Consider the following 23,009-nt stretch of genomic DNA (forward strand, 5'->3'; position numbering starts at 1 on the left):
CTGTGTATTTAGCTATCAGGTCATGAGCTCAAGTGTGTGTACATGTGGCTCCATACATTTGTGTGTACTATAGGTGTGTGTGTGCAGCACAACACGTTCACACTTCCCCTCCTCCAGATTCACCTATGTCTGCCGCAATACAATAGCTCCAACTGTCCCTATTCTTTGCCGGAAGTTCCCATTTAGCACTAAAACAAGGCTCCAATATTGTGCCGCCTCAAAAACATCTGTCGGGGACTTGTGTGGCTACACTAATTACAAATATCTGCAGTAATCCGGCGCCGATAAGAGAGTCATTACTCCACCAGACATTTATCACTATGGGATTGATGACCCATTTCAGAGGCTGCCTTTGTACACGGAAGTGAAATCGCTGATATCCCTTTTATCCTACATCGCTGCTGAAGCCATCCATTCGTCAGGAGGCAAGCTAGTTAGAATTGTAATTAACAGCAATGGACTTTGGCCCTAATAGAATTTTTGCAGGAAACTGCAGATTGACAGAAGAAGGGAAAAGGAGGGAGTTATACTGTGTTTTTCTTTTCTTACTAATTGCCACTTGGAGTGGCTGTCTGTCGAGGAGAGCTGCTCCGCGCTCTGTCAAGAAAGTGCCACAGCAGCACTCCAGTTTCTCCAAATGCAGAACTTCTGTCCATTTGTAAATATGTAAGCACAGCCATTAAGAGATGTGCCTGCACAGGCACATTGCCTCCGTGCAATAATCTGTCAGAGACACAAACGCACACTCATAGGTCAAACATAAAATATGCACTTCCCTGCTCCAATACATAACTTATGGGGTTCCTTTGACTCTTTTTCATTCTCAAACACACTCGTACACCCACCCACCCACACAGACACACACACATACACAGAGTGGAGCAGCAGATGATCACAGTAGGTAAGGACTAAAGGTCTGGCCACCTGCCGGCCACGTCCCGTCTCTGTAGCGGTAATGAACAGAGACAGCTTGGGGACCGCCCTGCGAGCTCGCCCCCCCCCTCCCAGTCTCCCTGCTTCAGGGGCAGAGCTGGGGGCCCCGGGGTGACAGCGACGCCAGAGATGTTCCACACACTGACAGGCAGGTCTTACCTGGCCAACCCTCTGTGCACACTGGCCCAGCAACACACACGGGAACAGGCACATGCACGCAGGGACAAATGTGGGGATACACAAAGACCTGCATGAGCGAGTGCCGTGTACACGTGCACACTGTAACTGTTCACATGTGTTCACGTGCCTACGCATATGCACAAACTGAAGAACACACACACACGCACACAAACACTGACCCGGTGTAATTCCTCCAGCACACGGCTGGTGACAGCAGCAGCTGCGGCCGCTACGGCAGACAGATGAAATTTTCATAACTATCTCCTCCAACTTCCATCCTCACCTTCAGGATAATTTATGACCCGCCTGCCAGCCTTGAAGAGACAATATGCTTGATATGAAATGAAGTGTTCCAGCGGTGTAGGTTATAATTAACAGAGGAGGGGAGAAAGATGTGCATATATAGAGGGGGAAGGGGTGGAGGTGTTTGTAGGAGGGGAGCGCCCAGGTGTGGTGGTTGTGGTAGATGAGGTGGAGAAAACGGGAGAGGACGGAGCACGTGGCGTGCGTGCATGTATACTGTGCATGTGTCTGTGTTTAAAGACGGCATACATTCCTTCAGTTAGTTCTGCGATATAGACATGAACGACCCGAACCCAGCACAGATATGTCCAACCTCCAAGTGGCTGTAAAAAAAATCATACACAAAACACAACGTGAAACTTTAAAAGCATCTGATACGCACATTGTTTGTATGTTTACTGACGCTTGTGCATAATTACCGTCATCATTTTCTGTCATGGTTCTAATTGCTCATCTAAATAGCTCACTTACCTTTCACAAACAGTTATTCACATGTACACTACTCCAGTGTAGAAATCCTAATTTGGTACCGTTTCAACTTGGTCCTCAAATGAGGACTGCTATCCCACCAAGAACAAACAGGATTTACTTGAGGTAAACAAGATGTTTTTGGCGAGCACACCCTCCGCCGGGCCAAAATGGTAAGTCCTTGCCGTTTGTTTCACATGCCTGCCACACATCCTCACCCAATCATGCTCTATCAGCTCTCTGGGATTTTGGGTTTGACCAGAAGGAATGTCCTGGTTTTTGTGACTACCAGTAAAACAGGCCCAAACCCAAACCCCCCACTCCTCTCCTTACCACTTCGTCTTTTCCAAACACAAATCTTGTTTCCATATTAAAAAAGGCAGCATGTAATGGGCAACTGTCTCTACAACAAGTGTGTTTAAATGTCTGTGGGACTTTTAATGGCATTTTTAACTCTCTCTTTCTCCCTTTCTGTGCCACATTGCATTGCCAAGCTCTTACTCTGAAATGCGTAATTATGAAATGACTGTTTTCATTAAAACCTGCGAGCAATTTAATGCAGTTGTGACTCAAGTCAAGGATAAGCAGAGAAAATCAACAGAAAAAAAGAGAGCGTGATACTGAACCCTGCCAGTTGCAAGCCTTCTATTCCCACACTTAACCACAAAACGAGAGAAAGCATGTACCTCGAAGGCCAATTACTGACTTGTTTGAGAATAAGGCAAGACAGAGATAAGTGCATATTTACACGGGTAGAACTTGTTTGTACAGTAAGTAGAAGGTAAAGAAATAGCATCACCAGTCATCTTATTCAAGGTGCATTCCTGCAAGAATAAGAGATACTCTGGACTAGTTTCCAGCCTGGGAGCTATCTACGATGGGAGTACAACGGCTACGGCAACAGCAGCTGTGAGGTTCTGCTGAGGTCAGGACATGTCATGTATAACTGACTGATTGCTAAACAAGGGCGGCTGCATGAGAGAAGAATTCATAATTTACAATCAAACACACACAAACACACACCTCAAAGACACACAGGACACAGGCGATCTCGTGGCACGCATGTACCCGGTCTAAGGGACCACACAGATATGTTTTAGATAAAGACAGACAAATTAGACGACAGCGTCTTCGGCTAACCACTGCGCTTGTGCTAATTACAGGCTGGTCGGCGATGAAAGAGACAGATGACATGTACTTATTTGTTTTCTCCTCCAGCGCCCTGAACCAAGTAAACACAGCAATGCCAATGACGGCAAAAGTAGGTGGTACAAAAAAAACAACCACGCAGATAAAGAGCATGGTTGTTGGATGGCAGTTCCACCCGCCACACAAAGGTGTGTGTCAACCGTTGCAGCGAGCAAGCCCTGGAGGTATAGAGAAACAATGGCGCAGCCAGATAAACTTTTGGCTGGCAACTCAAGGAAACAAGGAAAAAAACGACTGAGCTCGCACGGTCTCTTCTGCTGTGGGGGTGATGTGGAGGCAAATGTGGGGCTGCTGCCTGGGAGATCTGATTGACATGTCACCTCAGGTTGCAACTTACATCACACAGGCCTGGTTGACAACGTGCCCGGACCGACCTGCCGCCAACCAGAACTTTGGTTTATGACGCCATCCTGAACACCACCACCAACACCACCCTTGCTAATTAAACCTACTTATTGACAGCTTGATTCCAGCTTCTCTTAACTTTACCGCACAAACCCTATTTCACAAACGCATCTACGTAATCCACGTCAGATTCCTTAATGCTGAAAGAAAGTCATGGAAGGACACGTTGTCCTCAACCAATCACTTGTGCAATGACAGCCGAACAGACGACGGCTTTGCTAGAGGTCTATGGGAATCTGTGCCCAGCAAACCCTTGAGTGTATAAAGAGAGTGAGTCGTAAATGGCATGAAAGTAATCCCTGCAGCATGGCGTCTCCATTTCTAGGGCTTTAAGGAGGTCATTGGCCACATTAGACAAGGCTGTGGTCTGTCCATTTTTATTGTGGACACGACATTGACAATCTTTCCAACTCCCATCTGGGACAGGGGACCTCCATTGTCTTCTAACTCCCTGTCCCACCCCAGTGCAGGATTCTGGGCGGGGTCCGTCAGGGACAACACAAAAGAAATGTCACCACTCCTGGAATGAAATGCCTGCCGACGAGGGTCTCTCTCCTCCTTTTTCTCTGTCTCTATGCGTCTCCACAGGGGAGCAACTGGTAGCTGACATCACTGGTAGGGTCATCCCCGGCTGGGCACAGCTTCAACGTCAGGTCTCTGGCCCCTGCTGGCCCCCGGTGACCCTTGGTTTTGATGACAGACCGGGCCTTTTGTGAAGCATCGCCCTGTCCAGGTGAGGACAAGAGAGGATGACAATGGCAGGAAACATAAAGCCGATGAAGGCTGTGAGATGGCCCTACAGGTCATGGGTCAAGCTGGACAGCTGAGTGATGAGTGCAGCTGTGGACACGTGGACCTCCTTCTCTGTCCTTTAGCTCTGCCTGCCATGTCAGCTGATGTTGCCTTTGTCGTGGGATAAAGACCTCACTAACTCTCAACAAGTTGGAGAAAAGTAATAAACACAGGCGACAGATGTACTACCCCACAGATTCAGAATGTACAGCTATTATAGTGACAGCCTAACCTGTGTGGTGTGGGTCAACTCCTTGCCTTCTCAAAGGGAGACAGAAATTGAATTAGATAATAGAAAGATATTTGCCTATGATTAAAAAAAATGTAATGCTTGTCAATTGAATTACAGTTCTTAAAATAATCCAAAATAACCAAAATTTAAAACTACATGGAAATAAATTGAACTAGATGCTCTCTCGTGGATACATACCTTTCACTGTAGTTAACATTTGCATTATTAAAAGAAACAAAAAAAAAAAAACTTGCAAAGCGAGAGGAAAAAGCCTTTACATAAGTTTATCTGTGCAGTCCAAAATCACAGACAATGTCTCGATGGGACAGATGAATATGATGTTCTGTCATCCCGGGCTGCCACTGCTGCAGAATGTGCTGCCTCTTTCTTGTCACTTGGTATAAACATCAAAATGTAGAAACAAAGTAAATGGACTATTTTAAACCATTGAATTGTATTGCCACCAAAGCCTAATAAACAAAGAAGGTCTAAATGTCTCCAAACATCAGCGACTCACTCATCCTGAGCGGTCCAACTGTTTCCGATGCCAAAGGTCAATGGCTGCCTACTCCCCTCCCGGCCCACACTGAGAGATGGGAGGACAGGGTTTGCCAAGTCATGCACAAACCCTGCTCTGGGTCATAAACACCTCCGCCTGTCTCCCCTCTTCTTTTCTCCTCCACAGAGGTGAGTTGGGTTTGCACTCTGTTAATGTTTCACTACAGGCCTGCTTGCTTTTACACTGGCCCGCTGCAGAATAGAGGAGGGGAATGAAAGAGGGGTAGTAAAGGATGAGAGTGGATAAAAGAGCAGGAAGAAAAAGCCATAGAGAGGGCCAGATGGGCACCTTCACAGTCCATTTATCAAACCCAATGTGGCCCTCCCCTCCCCTCCCCGCTGCTCTCATGTCCTAAACCCCCATGTAATTCTGTAATGATTTTCATTATCATATAATGACCTTACAAAGCCTACAGCAGTTTGCATGGTCAGTACAAAACTCGCAGCTGTTCCCTTCAGTGTTTGCTCGCCGGCTGTGACAAACCTCTTTTGTGTTTTTTCTGTTGGTCAGAGCGTTGACCTCAAGGCACTGGAAGGTTAGCATGAGGTCACCTCATCCAAGAGGTTCAAAGGTAGACATACTGTAATCAGACAGCTTCAAGATACCATCGAATATCTACTGGAAGTAGATATTCGAAATGTAGCACACAAAAGACAAAATACTGTTGGATTTCATGTGTACGTACTTCCAGTGTGTCAGAGTATTCTTCTCGACCAGTATTTGCGTAGATGTTAAACAAAGACCCAATAACTCCCGCATTAAGTGTTTTTAATCTCTATACTTCTGGTGCCATTGAGATGTGCCATTTTCTATCCTAATATGTTCCCGGGAGGTTGTGCCTTGCTCGTCAATCTGCACTTCCTGTGTGGCATACTCAACTGCTCTCCTACAGTACAGTCACCCACCCACATAATAATCCATCTATTTCTAGGGCACTCACGGGGCATTTACCAAAGGGACACGGAGGGCAGCATCTATCAAAGAATTCACCATGTGCATCGGGAAAACCCAGTTACCGGAAAAGCTCATAAGAATAAAAAAGCTCTCATAACTTCATTGGCTCAGAGTGAATGAATGGACTGCTTCTGCTAGCGGGGCAAGCTGAGGCATCACTCACTCTGAGTGCCTATAAGTCACTCATGAAGAACTACTGGTCACCAGGTCCAATTTCTCTTTCTTTGCTTCCCGGTAGTGCTAAAAATGCCCCGGAGGCAGAAAACGGCAGCGAGCAGGCCCGCGTTGCAGCGAGCACTGCTTTAACTGGTGTTTAAGAAACAAAAGTCAGCGAGAAACTTAATCAATCAGCGGTGGTTGTTTATGTTTATGTGCCTCTAGCAAGAGTCATCAATCATCCGTTGTTGTGGTTTTTTTAGTTTTTTTTCTCCATCCTTTTGGAAGTATTATGACTATGGAAACATAAGGCAGTATTATAATAAAAGCCTGCCTGTTGCATATTGTGTGAAAACCTAATTTGGACTCCCAATATAAAGAAAGCCAGCAAAGAGAATCAGCTAATTAATTTCAAAAGTCCTCTTGTGGAGAGTGCTTTTATGAAAACAAATGAAGATTTAAAAACATCTGACTGAAGTGGACTAATTCCCTCGCTGTGTGTCTGATTCTGTAATATACTGTATCTGTAATTCAACACAAAGACTTTTCTTCTAAGTAGTATGCATAAAGAAATACAAACTTTTTCTTGTTTTAGCATCTCGAATCTCTAATCAGTACCAGTACGTCCCACTTAACATTGCACATAGCCATGTGTTTAGTTTTGCGTAAATGAGATCTGTTGACAGCCACTTGACAGGATGGCCCCTGGCTTTTTTTATAAGTGGGGGCAATGGGGGTTAGGGATAGACATTTAATGTGTGTAAAGGGGAGAGGAGGTATCAGGAGCAGCTGGAGTTCAAACATATTGTGTGGGACGCTTGCCCTCCTCCAAAACTAATCTAATCAGTCTTTCACTGCTGATAGAGTAAACGTCTGTCTGCCCCGCCGACAAGGACGGAGCATTTCCTGTCCTGGTCTGTGATACTGGTTGTCAGGATCTTAAGGTGGGCTGAGCTAAGTCTAGGGTTCAGACATGGTTAAGAGGTGGTAACATTGCATTGTGGGTGGTGGGGGAACCCGGGATGGCGGGGGACAGCGCTGATGTTATGTGGGGGTGGGTGTGGCGACATGGTTTCTAGCTTTCAGCACCTGCAGCTGGAATGCACTATCAGAGCTGGCCCTACATCAGAGATGTGAGGCCGTGGGCGTCGACACAGCAAAGCAAGGTGTGTGGAAACAGCCTGTTTACAAGGCTCATCTGGATGGGGCAGAGCTAAAGGGTCAACTAAGGGGGACAACTCAAAACAGAGGGGCGCCATGAGGGCAGCAACACTGCAGGAAGCTGACATACATCTTTCAAAAGAAAAGATGTTGCTTTCAGGAATTTCTAGTCTGTGGATACTGCCCCTGGCACTTTTGCTTTCTTTAGGCTCTGGATCATGTCTGGTCCAAAGTGTGTGTGTATATGTGTGTGTGTGTGTATATGTGTGTGTGTGTGTGTGAGACACTGAGGTCAAAACCATTGATAGAGACAATAAGCAGTGAAACATATGTGGATGCAGATCTAGTATATACATGCATGCCAGTGTTTGTGTGTGTCCTTGCTCGTGCTGAGGGGGGGGGGAGTGACTGAGAGAATGAACAGCTAAAATAACACTGTGTTGTGTGCGTGTGTGTGTGTGTGTGTGTGTGTGTGTGAGAGAGGCCCTGCTTTATCAGAATGAATGGCCAGTGTTCTAATCCTTGAGCTCTCTGCCCTTATCTGGGAGGAAGGAAGTGACTGGGCTTATCCAAGACACACGTGTCGTTGTGATAGCTGTTAAAGCTGCCAGACCCAAGCCCCACAAACAAACACCAACTACACCAACTGCATGTCTGTGGAGCTCACATCGCCTCTGAATGAAAGTAGGACCAAGGTGTTGATTCATGATTGTTTTGCTTGACGATGTGATCACAGTTGTTAACCCTGCTAAGTCCTTATTGCGAGGCTTGCACTTGCTATCATGTTAATAGCTCTGGTTGTGACCTCTACTTGTGCGTTGTTGTGTGCCTCAAAGTTCTTCTCAAAGTGTTTTGGGATGCACAAAATATTTGCCTCTGTTGCTTATTGGTAATGGTACCCATGTGTATTCACATCCTGGCTGTTGACCCTTGACTCAAATGTTTCACAGGTGCTATTTATTGTTTGTGAGCCTGTTGTAGGCCCATAGTTTCAGTTGGTTTCATTAACTGAGTGAGTTGTAATGGTTTCAGGAACAACATGCTCTTGCTGCAGTGTCGGACTATCTAATTGCAATTACAATTTTTGCAATTTCCGGCACGCAACATTTACCTTGTTTTGGGGATGTCAAGACTCCTAAAGTAGAAACATACAATTTTCTCAGCAGCCCGCTGCAAAATATATGAATTCAATATAAAGTTTTAAATATTAAGCAGAATAGCTCATTTGCAAAATGAGTTTGGAGTAGTTTTCTTTTTTGTGTGTGATGGTGTTCCCATTATGAATATGAGAGAGTGTCCTACTTTACCTGTCTCACACATCAGATGTATTTTTCGAGGACCTTTCGAGGAAAGAACAAAGTTGGGTGTACATTGTGTTACCTGTCTCTCCATGTCTGTCTTTGCTGCTGTCGGTCTGTCAAGGCAGACAGCAGGGTTTCTGCCATCTCCCTCCTTCCCTCTCCTTCCTGACCCTCCTCCTCCTCCTCCACTGTATCCAGGAAGAGCATAGTCTGAAAAAGAAACGTAGAAAACAACTGCATCAAGTAGACCTAAAAGAGGATATGAGCAAACAAAAGTATGTCCTTGAACATCAGGAGAAAGAAACACCATTCAAAAAAAAGCTCAACTCCGTCATTTATTGTAATTTCCATTTTCCATACAGAAAGTTGTCTCCTTAAAAGGGAAACTACGATGACATTGGTAGGTTTACAAACCACAACTATTTGGTTCTATTTAAATTGCCCTGAATATTAAACTCCATGAAATAGAGTTGAAAGACTACCTGAAGCAATTCCCTCCATCATTGAGCTTCCTCAGATTAGAAATTACGCAGCTCTGAGCCAAAACTCCATTATAACGTCCCTGGGACGGCGACATGCAGTAAGTCTAGTATAAAGTCAGTTTCACATCAGAGGATGGGCAAATTACACCCAATATTAGAGTGTGAGTCAATTAATCACGTCCTGCACAGCACAGTGTAATGTGTGAGTATCCCCCTGTTGAACATGAATTACAGGCCGGCTTAAAGTGTGACGTGGCACATCATTGCTAATCTGAGACATCCTGGCAAACCTTCGCCTCCAAGTCCTCCGCAGCCTCTAAGCTGGTTGAGAGGGAGTCAAATGAAAAAGGATCTGGCAGCCCAAATTAAATGCAGTGCTGTCAGCCGCACTCAAATCCCTCTTTCTCCCTCTTCTTTTCTACCCTTCACAGACTCTCTCCCTCTCTGAATATCCTTAAATGTCTCCCCCTCCTCCTGCTCCCAGCCTCTGAGAAGTGATGGATCTGTAACTCTGACTGACTCTGACGCCTTGTTAAGAACAGTCTCTTCCTGTCACATCCACCAGTAAAGCACGTTCATTTCTTCCCATTAACAGTCACTCGCTTCCCCAGTCATCCAGCCCTCTTTTCAAAAGAAAACCACAATGTAAGGGAACCTTCATTTCTTCTCCTTTCCCTCTTTTTTTAATCCATTTCTGACAATCTACCTGTCTGTCTTAATTCATGTGAAGATAGGTTTGATTGTCTGTGTGTGTGTGTTTTCAAGGGAAAGAAGTCTGATTTGCAGCAGAGTAATATGCTTACTTCCTCCACACCACACAGGACAGGTGTCAAAACATGTGGCGGTGTGTGACTGATTACACCTGACTCGAAGGAGACACCAAAGATTACAGTGACCAGGAGGAAGCGGGGCCGGCTGTACTCCCTGAGGAAATTGTACTTTTCAGTTTGGATCAAACCCCGTCTTCCTGGGATGAGTGTCAGGGCAAGAAAGTGCCAGAAAGTGCATTCAGACTGTATCACCATCTCAGCTAGTAGACATCACATTTCCAAGCTAGCTGTTTAGCACAGTTCCAGTGTCTCTGAAACCTGCTCTGACGTACTTCTGAACTTGCTACGGCTCTTCCCAAAGCTGGCCTGGGAACAGAAAGAGTAGCAGGAAACGAGAGAGACAGCGCGGTCAAATGAGCTTATTCTAACTGTGCTAAAAGAAAATGAAATACAGCCAATAAAAGCCACATAATTCACAAAGATTCAGAGAATTAATACAGCAGCAAACATCTATATGCAATGTAAAGATAAAGTGGAGTAATGGCTACCTGAGCAGAGGATATAGTCGCTCTCCCTCTCTCTGTGTATTGTAATCAGAGATTCTCTGTGCTTTGTTTACATCGTTGGGCCGGCCGCGCGTGCATTTTAGTGCACGTGAGTCTCTCTGTTGTCCCCCATTGGCCATCTAATGGACGCCGCTCTGCACTGCACTCATATGGCGGTTAACGTTGATAAAGGCGTGTCAACCCACGCCCCGACGGTTCCCCCCTCAGGCTAAGGTTAGCTCTGTCATCACTTTTGCCATTGTTTGAACTTTTTGTGCCGTTAGCACTGTTAGCTGCTAGCAGCCGGCTCATCAGTGTCCATGTTAAGTGCTGTGTGGAGGCAACAGATATGCTCTGAAATACGTATTGAGCACATTTAAACTGAGTCCACCATTTGTACATCATCACAGCCTATACATTGATGGCCAAAAGCTTTCTGTCCCAACTGACAGTCAGAAGTCTCAAAAATAAACCCCAACGCCGGCCACCTCTTCCATTAAACACGTTAAACACTTTAAACACACTGGTGATAACTTCTGCTTCGGGAGAGTGTGCGTACATTTGTGGGAGTGTACGTTAAAACCTCTCGTTATGTTTGTTCTCAGCTAGCTTTTGTGAGTATAGGTGTGCCTATGATAATGTGAATGTGTGTTACCAAGCCTCTTACCAATGAAATTTGTGCACGTGTGTTTGCGTGCCAGAGTGTGTGTGTGCCTGTGGTCTTGTGTTTAGAAGACCCAGTGCTGAGAGAGGCCATCAGGTTTAGCCACAGGCTGATCCTGAGGCCATTTAGACACCCCACTGGTTGTTTACTGGTCAAGCCCTGCCTCATAGTCAGCCACGGCAAGACCACAGCCCTTTATCTCCGGGCCTGTGTTAGCACTAGTCATCCCCCTCTTTCCTTCTATTTATCCCATGATGACAGTAGCTATCCTCAGCCTCCACCTCCCTCAGCCTGATGCTGACCACAGATGTCCCCCTGACCCAGGCCACATCCCGAGGTGAACAAGAGGACAAGGAGGATCTGGGTACCTCCATCCCCTGGTCCCCAGATCCTAAACAACCCCTGTCTATTGCCCAACAGATAAGCATAAACATTTCCGGCCCGGTGCAGAAGCAGGGTAGGTAAACAAACGTGCAGGCAGGCTGAGGTGGTATTGTGGTTGAAGGGGAGCCGGAGTGATGATAGGGTTCCAAGCGAAGGCTGGCTGGAGGGCAGCCCGGGGCGGCTCACTAACACCTCGAGCCAGGACTGTATCTTAACACCAACAAGCATCTGTCTATTCCATCACATAACAACACGTCACTCATTCTACACAGAATAACAGAAGGGGAAGATTGTTTGTTGCTACACATGTGTAATATGGTGTGCATCCCTTCAAACTTCTCAGAATTGTAAGTCACGTAATAGCTCAAAGGTAGGAGTGTTAAAAAAAGATGCATGCAGAACTGAGGGTTTATACTGCATAAGACAGAGCTGCTAGCTAGAGGAACCGTTAACACTGTATTAGCTGACTTTAGACCAGGACTTTCAGGGGACCCAGAGCACTCTTAAACTCACTGGCACTCTCTTATATCGGAAACTTTTTATATCGGCAGGCCATAAACGCTTCAAAATCTTCAAATTGACCTCCCCTTTTAACTAGTTTAACAGACATGGGTGATTTAAAGACCATCCAAATGATGGGTGGTTACCTAAAAAAAGTAGGTGCTAAACGAAATCACCAGTACATTCCCTCTATATTCCCCAGATTTTGGCTGGTGGCTGGTGTTAATTAGCCGCCATGGTGCCACCCCCCTCCTAAGTGCACTGGAGTCTGTTAGACTGGCAACCTCGGCGCCTGTCTCCCTGCCTGTCTCTCAGTGTGCCAACAATCATGCCTGAGATCTTCGGGACATATATATTAGTAATGCGTTGTGTTCACACTGTGTAGTGTGTTGAGAAAGGGACCTGTATTAACTCTTTACACAGCCGAACGCCATGTTGGGTACAGCTCGCTCTCCGTCGCTCGCTACAGGACATTCAAGAACAGACAAAGAAAGAGAGAGATGCCGCAGAGCTATGGGACATATTTATTGGTCATTTTCTCGACAGACTTTGCAGGTTTATTGCTCAGGACCCAAGGAGGCGAAGTGTCGAGTGTGAAGTTGTTTGGGTGAGCAGCAATACCGGAGGCCAAACAATCAGCCCATTCCAAACGGGCATGTTTGGAATGGGCACTGCACTAGTGATGGTGCTTGCAAGAAAGTGGGCTAACTCTTCAGTAGGGCGTCGGCCTGGTCACCAGGACGAGGACTCAGAGCGCTGCTTGTTTTGATTTTAGACAGACTAACACCTGTGATTTTGGGGCCACACATCCAAGACGGAAAACCTGATTTTCAGACCCGAGCATAACACGAGGTTTGTGAAATGAAATTACCTTTTCTGATACCTCTGTTACCACATCTGCCTTTTATTGTAATTCCTCCTTCACTTGACTTCCTCTTGCTCACCAAAATGGCTCAGAAAATCAACAAGGTATATCGAGCTTTAACCCTTTTTCTCCAGATCGTCAGACACTCCACTGACTTCTGCCACAGTCTAAGCTCAGCTGCTCTGACATCTGATGTCATAGGCCTTAGGAGTGGGAGTTTGGCAGACTCCATTTCCCTCTCCCCTCTAATACATGAAACCAATATCACTTTGACCGCTGGTGGAAAAAGGCATCAGGCACCTTGCTCGGGGTAATGGATAGCTTCTGCTCACTGATATAAACAACTTGGGAGCTGTGATCCTGCCAAGTCCAGTTCTAGTCTGGACAAGGGATCTGTGTGTGTTTGCTGCATGCCACTGTCGAGTTACTTTGCTCTTGGGGGGGACTCTCCACCGGTGGAAATATTATATTAGCCCAGGAAGATATAATCCCAGACCACATTGACTTTTCTGTGACATCACACTTGAAGTCATAAAAAGTGTGTGTGTGTGTGTGTGAATATTTTCCTGCCGTCTGCCTGCTGTCACATGATTACAGATGGTTCAAAATTGAGGCATATCTGAAATTAAATTTGTTCAGTTTCCATTACGTAAGATTGGTTGATAAACACACAGGTGTGTGTGTGTGTGTGTGTGTGTCTGTGTAGGGGCCGAGTGAAGGGTGTGAACATTGCTGGTCAGGGTTGTCTTCCAGACTTTGAAGCCTCACAACCTTTCATTTTATCAAAGAGTAAAGAAAATGAGGCAAGCCAGCTCTATGAAAATATTCTCTCAAAGATGATTCTAGTCTTTTCTTTGTATGTGCGTGTGTTTGTCTTTTGATTTATGTGTGCAGATTTGAGCAGTGCTCACGACCGAAACTTGCAGAACACTGACTTTCAAAAAGGTTTGTTGCACTAGCAACTTTGCAGATACTCCAAATAGATAATTATAATATTCAAGACATTTTTAAAGGCAGTCAGTGTCCACTGTATTTTGTGCACCTGTACAGTCGAGTGCAGTCAAATACTACTGTTCTGCTATAATTTAAAGGTATATATAAATATATACCTTTATATAAAATATAAAGGTGTAAATAAAGGTTTTAGCACTGAGGTCACAGTGACGGTGTTGTACTGGATTAGATTAGAGGATTTAATGAATAATAAATTTAACATTGACCTCAATAATAAAGATATAATTTCGGACGATGCCACCAAAAACTGAACATTAAGAACTTTGTAAAGATAGATGTTATGGCTGTTGTATTGGATTGCAGTAGATTGCACAGGTCTACCTAAAAGGTGGCCACTGAGTACACATACTCATAAGTACTCGTCATTAGTAATGAGTGTTGAAACCAATCCCTAAAATCCAGAATTTGTAATTTCTGAAAAGATCTCTAAAAATACTTTATTCAAAGTCTATTTGGATGTTTCTACTATAAATCAACGTACTTCAAATTCATCCGAGGGGCATCTAAAGTTCCCTAATTTTACTCTGTGCGTGTTAATGTGTTTTCGTAATCTCCGTGGTGATAGAAACCAAGACCCTTCTGCCAGAGTGACCCTTGCAAGGTTACGGGCACCATCAATTATGTCAGCTAGTAAAATGGGCTTTGCTACACACAGCAGATTATATGGAGTGTAAAACATTAGAAAAATGTGTCTGAAACACCAGAGCAGCATGTTTGAAGTGACAATGGGTTGGGGGTGGGGTGGGGGGGGGGGGGAGACACTCCCAAAAAGGAACGACCCCTGACAAGTGATTTTGTTTGAAGGCATTGTAACACACTCAAGTGGGCAGGGAGGCTTTCTATGGCCCCGACGGCACTCCATCTTCTGGGCAGAATACAGGCGGGATGGAAGGACATATGCTTTCCACAGGGTCAAATGAAGCAGAACTCACAGGCTTTTGTGGTGCTGCCTTTTGGTGGCAAGAAGAAAAGGCAAATCTGTTGTTGGGATGTAGTCCAATGGGCCCACAAATATCGCATAAAAATTCACCGGCCTGTTTCTTGCGAGGCTTTTGTCTCTTCTTCATGATAAGGAGTGTGGCTCCAGTTGGCCTTAATGGCTAAACCACATAGTTCTTAGTCTGAATGAGCTGTCCAGCAGGCTGGGACAGGACACACACACACACACACACACACTTGTGCAAACTCCTCACTGGCCTGGGAAGAATGCGTCATCCATCCATCACAAGAAGGCTTTGAGAGGCGCTTTGACTAATTCAGGACAATGAAGACAGAGCTGGACAGAGATGTTTGTGATGAGCGTGACACTCAAGCACCTTCTGCTCTGTTAAAACCCTCTTACTCTCTTTCACTATATGAAAGCTGAGTCTAGATTCTAGCTAGATAGCAGATTGTGATCAGCACCTCACTCTCCTGCCAGTAAAAACCTTTTTGCTGACTGGGGCCAAAGCCAGCCTTTTCTAAGCCCTGGAGTTACAGTGTAACACACACTGCCCCATACTTCAGGTCTTGAAAAATGCTAAACCAATAAAAAAGGGTTTCCATTCATCTATACACGCTCGCATACAGGTTGTTTTGGTGGGTTTTTTTGGTAACTAATGTCTGCAGGGGCTGAAATGTGCCACTAACAAAGTTTTGATTGACTACAAGAAGTCAGAAGCGTAGTGATTCTTCAATTTTTGCATCTGGCTGAAAATGGTGGAGCGAAACTAAACAGGCCCTCTTTATATGTCTAGTCTGACATCAATTGTGAATTACCTATAGAGTACAGTGAAAAAGAATGGCTAAAGTAGAACAGATTAGCATCTGCAGGTTGCCTACCATAAACATACTTTAAGAACAGTATCAGCAGTATCAGCCATATACAAACCTTGGTTTTACGAAGACATTTGGATTTTCATGAGATGAGCCAACATAGTTAAAAGGGACAGTTCACCCCAAAATCAAAACAAAATATGTATTTTTCCTCTTAGCGGTAGTGCTATTTATGCTATTTGGGCTGGAAACAGACACTGCTGTTCAGTTTCTCCAATGTTTTTTCTCTTTTTTGCATTTTGAGCATCTCAAACCGAGTGCCATTAAGTTCCATTATATTTAACAGAAGGCAGACATCTCACACCAAAACAATCTAGATTGATAAATAGCATTACGGGTAAGAGGAACAATATGCATTTTTGATTTTGAGGCGGACTGTCCCTTTAATATCAGTTTCGTTTGTTTGTGATATTATTCTGGATTTCAGTTTAAAACTTGCATCATTCTATCCCGACTCCTAGTGTTGATAATTCAAAGCACTATACATTATGTGACAAAACAACAGAAGTGTGTTTAATCAGCTGCTTCCCTACAGCTCAGTTGTGTTTAAACTGGCAGCTTTGTTGCCTTAAACAATTCTCTCCACACTATGCGGCCGTACAGTAATAGACAATGGCACACACCATGAAGCAGTTACATATAACTGGATTACGGACTCACATACTCTATAAGACGCTGTCTACTTCAATCTAGCTAAGGAGTCGCAGACACACTAGTTTCTTTTTGTTACGTTTAATGCTGTATGTTCAACACAAACCTTACATGCTTTAAAAACACTCCACTGTGGAGTACATTGATCTAATTAATTAAAAGACATTAACAGTGAATAGATGACACCATGTAGCTAATTATCGCAATGAATCAAAAATCTATATTACTTTGTATCTCAGCATCATGAAGCTGTCGAGTTCAAACTATTTTTCATGACATTTATGTCTTCATTTGTATTCCAGGTTTAATCTTTCGACAAAATAGACACTAATTATCATGCTGTTCAACTGCCAGCTCTTGCTATCAGTGTGGAGTGTTGAAACTCTTGATCAGTATTTTAACAAAGCCCCTAAGGACTTGTCAATCAGTATGTACTTTGAAAAATGCATTATCCTTCTGAAAAAGGCTAAAAAACTCAAGACTTACTTCCTATTTCAATTCACAGGACTGAAAGGAACCAAAACAACTGGCCACGGGGAAGAAAGGAAATCAGCAGCAGCAATGTTGAGTGTACGTACGTATGCACAAACACTGATGTGGTCCTTTCAATGTAAAGTACTCATTTCAAAACTTTTAAACATACGATGCTAATATGCTGATGCTACTGGCTATGTGCTGGTTACCTCTTCTGCTTCTAGGGGTGGAACAATATACCGGTAATGACGATAACCACGATAATCAAAAATGAAATATTGAAAACATGTTAATAATATACATGATAATATTGTGTAAATATACTAGCACCCCTAAAATCATTTTGTACATACAGACTCTCTCTCCAGCTTTCTACACTCATATTTTGAGTATAATTCATTTGCCAAAATAAAAAGATAACAAACACAGTTTAAGATAAATTTGACTGAAAGCATTATTTTTCAGATTTTCGTTAGATATTGCGATAATACCGTCATCTTGAATTTTATTTGGACACAATAATCATGTAGTTAAAATCTGATATCGGGACAGCCTGGAGTTGTACTCCTCATTAATAGAAAAAGGATTATGTTAGAGTTACTAAAGTGTTTCTAAATACACCTGTTTTTCCACACATTTCCACAGTACACTGTTCCGCACTGTTGTGTTATTTGTGTGATTGCTTCCCACCAAGGGAGGCTGATGAGAGCAGCTAAAGGGTGTTTATGAGAGGATGCCGCCCTGCAGCTTTCACCCAAATAAAAGAGCCATTTATTACATCCAACATGACCCTCTCATTACACACAAATAGGAATTAATGAGCGCTATATCGGGCGGTCCCAGCGGAGCGAGGCGGGGCCCGCTAAAGGACTAGCGTTAATTACATTGTCCTACATCTCACCCATTTAACACCACCCATCAGATCGCTCTATCTGCGCGGGGAGGATACGAGCGTGGAAGAGATTCACTACCTGGAAGGTTGGCCGCTCTCCGTTTCTCCACTGTGGTATAGGGCTCACAAATGAGTTAGAGGTTTGTGTCTCCTTGTTGTCTCCTACTGCAATCTGATATTTTATTTTTCTGTGACGGCCTGGGTGTGAGTGTCATCAGTTTTACCCATCATTCCCTTTGAAAATGAGAGCTATGCGTTTGAATAATCAGCCAGGTTTCAAACAAGTCCAGTGGAAACAGTTATCAAGTTAAGTTGATCCGTAGTGAAAGTCAATTAGTCAACTTCTTGGTTCAACTTTGAAAGACCATAAATCCGTGGGTGTACATGCTCACAGTTTAACAGTGCAGTGGATTATGACGCACTCTTTTTGGAAGTGGACGCTTCTTGTTTTAAAAGTAATTTAAACAACTAGAGTGACATATTGAAGGGGTTTGCCAAAACATTAACGTTTCAATAGTGCTCTGTTGTAAAAGTGTAGCTACTAGTGTTGGGATCTCAGCAATGAAACTGGCGAGTAAAAAACATGACTGATAGGATTGATGGTCAAAACTACAAAAACAGACCTCGGGTTGTAAAATAATTTTTTTTTTTTTATTTTTTTTTTAAAGGGATTTTCCTTTCAGGCTTCACGTGGGAGAGAATCTGCTTCACCAGAAAACACACATCTCAGGTTTGATCTCTGTTGGGTTACCCTCTTTACACTGTACATGCCATGTTTTGAAAGGTGACAGACAAAAAAAACAAAAAACAAAGCATGAAACTTCCCAGAATGCTCCCAGGATTTGTACTTCCTCCCGACTGTGCCCACACCCCCCTTAAAGCATCTACAGCATCAGCTTTTTGTCTCTTTCTCGCAGCTGCCTGATCCCAACTTAAGTCTTTAACTTTATCTCTCTCTTCCTTTCACCTCTGCAAATGCCACAGTCCATGCCTTCTTTCTTTCCGCCTCCCGAACATCCTCCACCTCCTCCAAAATGACAGAAGCGATTCGCATAATTTAGCATCAGGATCACTCCATTCCCTGCACTCACTTTTCACAGACGGCTTCATGTACTGTGTGTGTGTGTGTGTGTGTGTATGTGTGTGTGTGTGTAGCTGCTCCAGTGGTTGTGAAGAATTAGCAAGTTGCCGAGGTATTAAGTGGTAAGTATTTTTGCTGTGCGAGATGCAACACTCAAACAAAAAGCTGATTGAGGATTACATTCTCATCACATTGGAGACATTATGCCTACAGCTTCCTCAAAGATGAAACTTTTGTTTGGTTGTATTTTTTGCTTATTTTGTGTAAAACATTTTTTTTTTTTTTTTTAAACTCTTGAGATTTATGACCTCACCTTTGTGTAATTATGCCAGAAAATTGGTTGTATTTATCCTCTCTGTTTGCACCAAAAGAAGGTATGTTCTATTTTTGTCCCTAATTAGATTTTGGAGTTTTTTTTTTTATTGTTCACTTTGAGGCTCTATAGTTGGGGTGGGCTGTTTTCATTGTCATTATTGTGTTTTAACTTATTGTTTTGCTATGTGTGGGAGATCCTCTGAGACTGCGACTGGGATTATGGGCTGTACAAATAAATGCAAAATTAATTTGAGGTGACATGCAGATAAACAACAGTAAGGGTATCAAAAGGACCTGATGAGGAACCAGACTCGGCTTTGAATGGTTGTAATAAAAAAGTTCAGAATAAGAAGGCTCTACTTTTGCTCTCTCTGGCTTATAGAGCTCAGCACCACATCAAAATGTGTGTATTACTATCTCAGAATATGATAAATATTGACAAGTAATATGACAAGATCTGGCCATGTATTCAACAAGATCAATATTCCACTAAAACGGCGTAAAATGAACAAGATTTCAAGTTCTTTGCCTTTAGTGACAAATCAGTGTGTTTTCTTGTGTCTGTGGTAATTTATTTTACTCCGCTACTTTGACACGATTGCCTGCGTGAGTAAACAATCACACCTGGATGAAAGTACTGGGATAATCATATATCAAGAGTCGGTTAGTGGTAATGTCTCTAGTCAGCTATAAGTGGGGCGGGCTTTGCTAGGAGATGCTCTGAAATCTCTCTTTCATTTTTTTCATACTTTCTCCTCCATCAAGGCATCAACACACAAACACACACTCCTTCCTTGCATCTCTATCTCTGTTGGTATGACACAGGAAAAAAAGCCGGGGCCCTGCAGCCAACCCCGCCGTCCGCACTGAATGCGATTAAGCTGAGCAGTGATTAATCTGGGCTGCCCCATAATTCCTCTTTACCACTTTAATGGATGTTATCTCCCCTCCTCTGAAGGCTTATCTTGCTGATCGGGGCCAAGGATGAAGTGAGGGAGAGGAAGAGGAGGGGGGAGAGCATTCAAACTAAATCCATACAGAGGTAAGTAAATGAATAAGTCAGGAAATAAGTAAGTAAATAAATAAATGCAGGGATTGAGGAAGCTGCTAAGCGGATAAGGCAGATCAGTCTCTGTAAAGTGCTCATTTGTTTTCTAAGACGACGAGACGAGCCGCCTTCAAAGCCTGCTGATACAGTATAAACACTGTCAACATCACAATTCACAGGCAAACAAAATAAATGATCCAAACCACTGTCAATACAATTCCCCACCTCCTCATTGTAAAGAAGACAGAATACTGTTGCTGACGCTTGCGTGTAAAAAGACAAATGTAGGAGTTTTCGGGGAGCTCACTTTCTTTCATACAGTGGCGTAAAACAACGGCATTGTTACATTTGCAGTTGCCACGCTGCAAACTAAAGTCAAGGTTGGCGAAGTTCCTCTATTCCAAGTTTAGTCATCACAGTCCTGAAACAACAAGTTTGTCCAGGTCTATTGTGGGAATGAAAATGTCACAAATCACCCCGCCTTAGCTTACAGCACAATCAGCTACATCGTGTTATTGAAAAGTAATTACACCCATATGAGTAATTATGATTGGCAACCGCGTATGTCTCTTTGTGCACATTTGAATAGGCCGCTTTTATTCTACTGTGCAAATATAGCTTTAAAATAAATCCATGAAAGGATATTGGAGAAAAAAATTCAACTGCAGCCATTTTAAACGTCTTTTTAACTCTCCTACACAGACACCACTGTGCATGCTCATGAGTGCGTTTGCTGCTATGTCTGTCCCAGTGTTTGTGTCCTTTCATGTCTGTTGTCCATCTATATAAATAAATGCATATACGTGAGAAGTGATGGGGTTAAAATCCGCTCGTAGCTCTTTTTTTTCCCCGGCTTTGGCTTACAGCGATGTTGCAGTGAGATTCTGTCATAGACAAACCTCTGTGGGATTCCATTCACTACTAGTGTACATCTTTAGGTACAAAGCTGCGAGCTGCATTGGCTCCAGGTAACATAAACGCTCCCTTCAAGCCACTGCGTATCTGCCCATGAAAATTCTCTAAAGGGGTTTAAGCATTTACGCAGAACACTATCAGGCAGTGCCGAAAATTCAGCTTACCCTGTTGAATAGGGACTTCAAAGAGAATTGCAAATACCTTTGCACCGCTACATTTTCTCCCCTCTCTCTCTCTCTTCCTCGCTCTCTCTCTCTCTGTCTCTCTCTCTTCCTGCTTCTTTTCATTTTATATTTCCAAACACAAGCTGCTGCGTGATGTAAAATGTATTATCAGCCGTATATTTCCTCTTTAAATGAATAATAACAATAATCTTTGAGTAATTTCTTTTCTATACAGCCCCGTCTAAATAGGGCAAAGCAAGCAAGCTAATATTGAGCCGCGGGTAAACAAGGCCATGCAATAATGAGTGTGTGGATTAGGCCTCTAGTCTATGTTGTGCGATAAGGAAAAACAGCTGCTACTATCCAGGTAACAGCACGTATTGACTGTCAATGAAGGATAAACTACTGTGCAGCTGCACGTTTACCTTTTTCATTCGCACACTGCACACACACATATATAAAGACACAGACACACACTGCATATGCGCGTTAGAACCACAAAGAATTGGAATATAATAAATGTATAAGCCTATTTCCCAAGTAAAGAGCTTAAAACGCAAAACAATATGATGCATAAACACAGTGTGATTTAATGCAAGAGATAATAAATGGCTTCATAATGAGCACTATAAATGGTCTTTAAACAGTTTACCGCTTAGTTCACATGGGTTCCATGTGTGCATATAAAGTGGGTGTAAAACTCTGCCCGACTGTGCAAGTAAAATGGCGAGCGAAAAGAGAAAAATGACTGCTGGTAAACATCTGCAACACGATTCAGCTGCGGCCTCTGGCTTTACCGGAATACGCTGCCTTCTTCCCGCGGCAGGACCGGCATGGCAAGCTCTCCAAATAATGCATTACAAAGAATTGCTCCCTGAAATTATTTACGGTGAAACGCGCTACAGAAACCATAACATTTAGAATGTTTTACAAAGCCATCAAATAAGTGGAGAGGGGATTAATTGCCCCGGCCCGACCTTAAAATAATTATTTTGAGCGGTGCAACTCTAAACTCCAATGAAATTGATACACTTTGATAATTAGATTCTTGGCACTGACCCGCTGAAGTCAATAAAGGTTATTAAGGCCAATTGCTGTCTAAACGCATTACGGGCAGGGTAAACTGTCCATCGGAGGCCCCTGCTACTCCAGCGCCAATATGATAATCCATTCTCCGTCCTGGGGGTTTCTTCCCCAGCGCCTGTGTCTCCACTCTGCCATACAAAACCAGATTGGATTCGCTTAACCTTTCCAGGACTTTGATCAAATGAGCTCACACAGCAATAACATTTACATTGACCCCCTCCCACCCCACCTCCCCAACACACACACACACACACACACACACACAACCCCACTCTCCTCCCCCTCTCTGTGTCTCTCCCTGCAGCTCACTGGCCTCCCTCCCCGACCACTCCTCAGCACCGGCCCTCCACGCGCTAGGTCAATAACCTAATCAGCTATCGATGGCGACCGGGCCAGGCTGCGTATTATCGCAGTGCGAGCCTCCTCAACAGCCCAGATTGTTTCCGAAGACAGTTATTAAAGTGAGGGGAGAAGATGATACGGTCACTAAGCGCATCCCTGCACATTCACCCACGCGTGCACGCACGCAAAAGTCAGCCTCTATTACAAATCGGAGGAGGTAAATTGTGTCACACAAAGAGAAAGAGTGTACAGCATATGTATGTCTGTGTGTGTGACCAAACCGTCTGAAAACAGGGAGTGACAGGCTGGGTGAACGGAGTAGAGGAAGACATGGCCCCGATACCACTT

At 43.8% G+C, this 23,009-nt stretch overlaps 1 protein-coding gene across 2 annotated transcripts in view; it reads right to left on the reverse strand.

Annotated features, from left to right (window-relative positions):
- The window catches only part of fto (FTO alpha-ketoglutarate dependent dioxygenase), a 115,241-nt gene that overhangs the window by 54,398 nt on the left and 37,834 nt on the right, over positions 1–23,009 (reverse strand). For both annotated transcript variants that reach the window (XM_031848554.1, XM_031848553.1), the window contains exon 8: positions 8,733–8,863. In XM_031848554.1, the coding sequence (XP_031704414.1) occupies positions 8,733–8,863 (131 nt within the window). The remainder of the gene's footprint in view (positions 1–8,732; positions 8,864–23,009) is intronic.

Source organism: Anarrhichthys ocellatus, unplaced genomic scaffold, assembly GCF_004355925.1.
Source record: "Anarrhichthys ocellatus isolate YVR2014 unplaced genomic scaffold, GSC_Weel_1.0 scaffold8, whole genome shotgun sequence".
NCBI lineage: Eukaryota > Metazoa > Chordata > Actinopteri > Perciformes > Anarhichadidae > Anarrhichthys > Anarrhichthys ocellatus.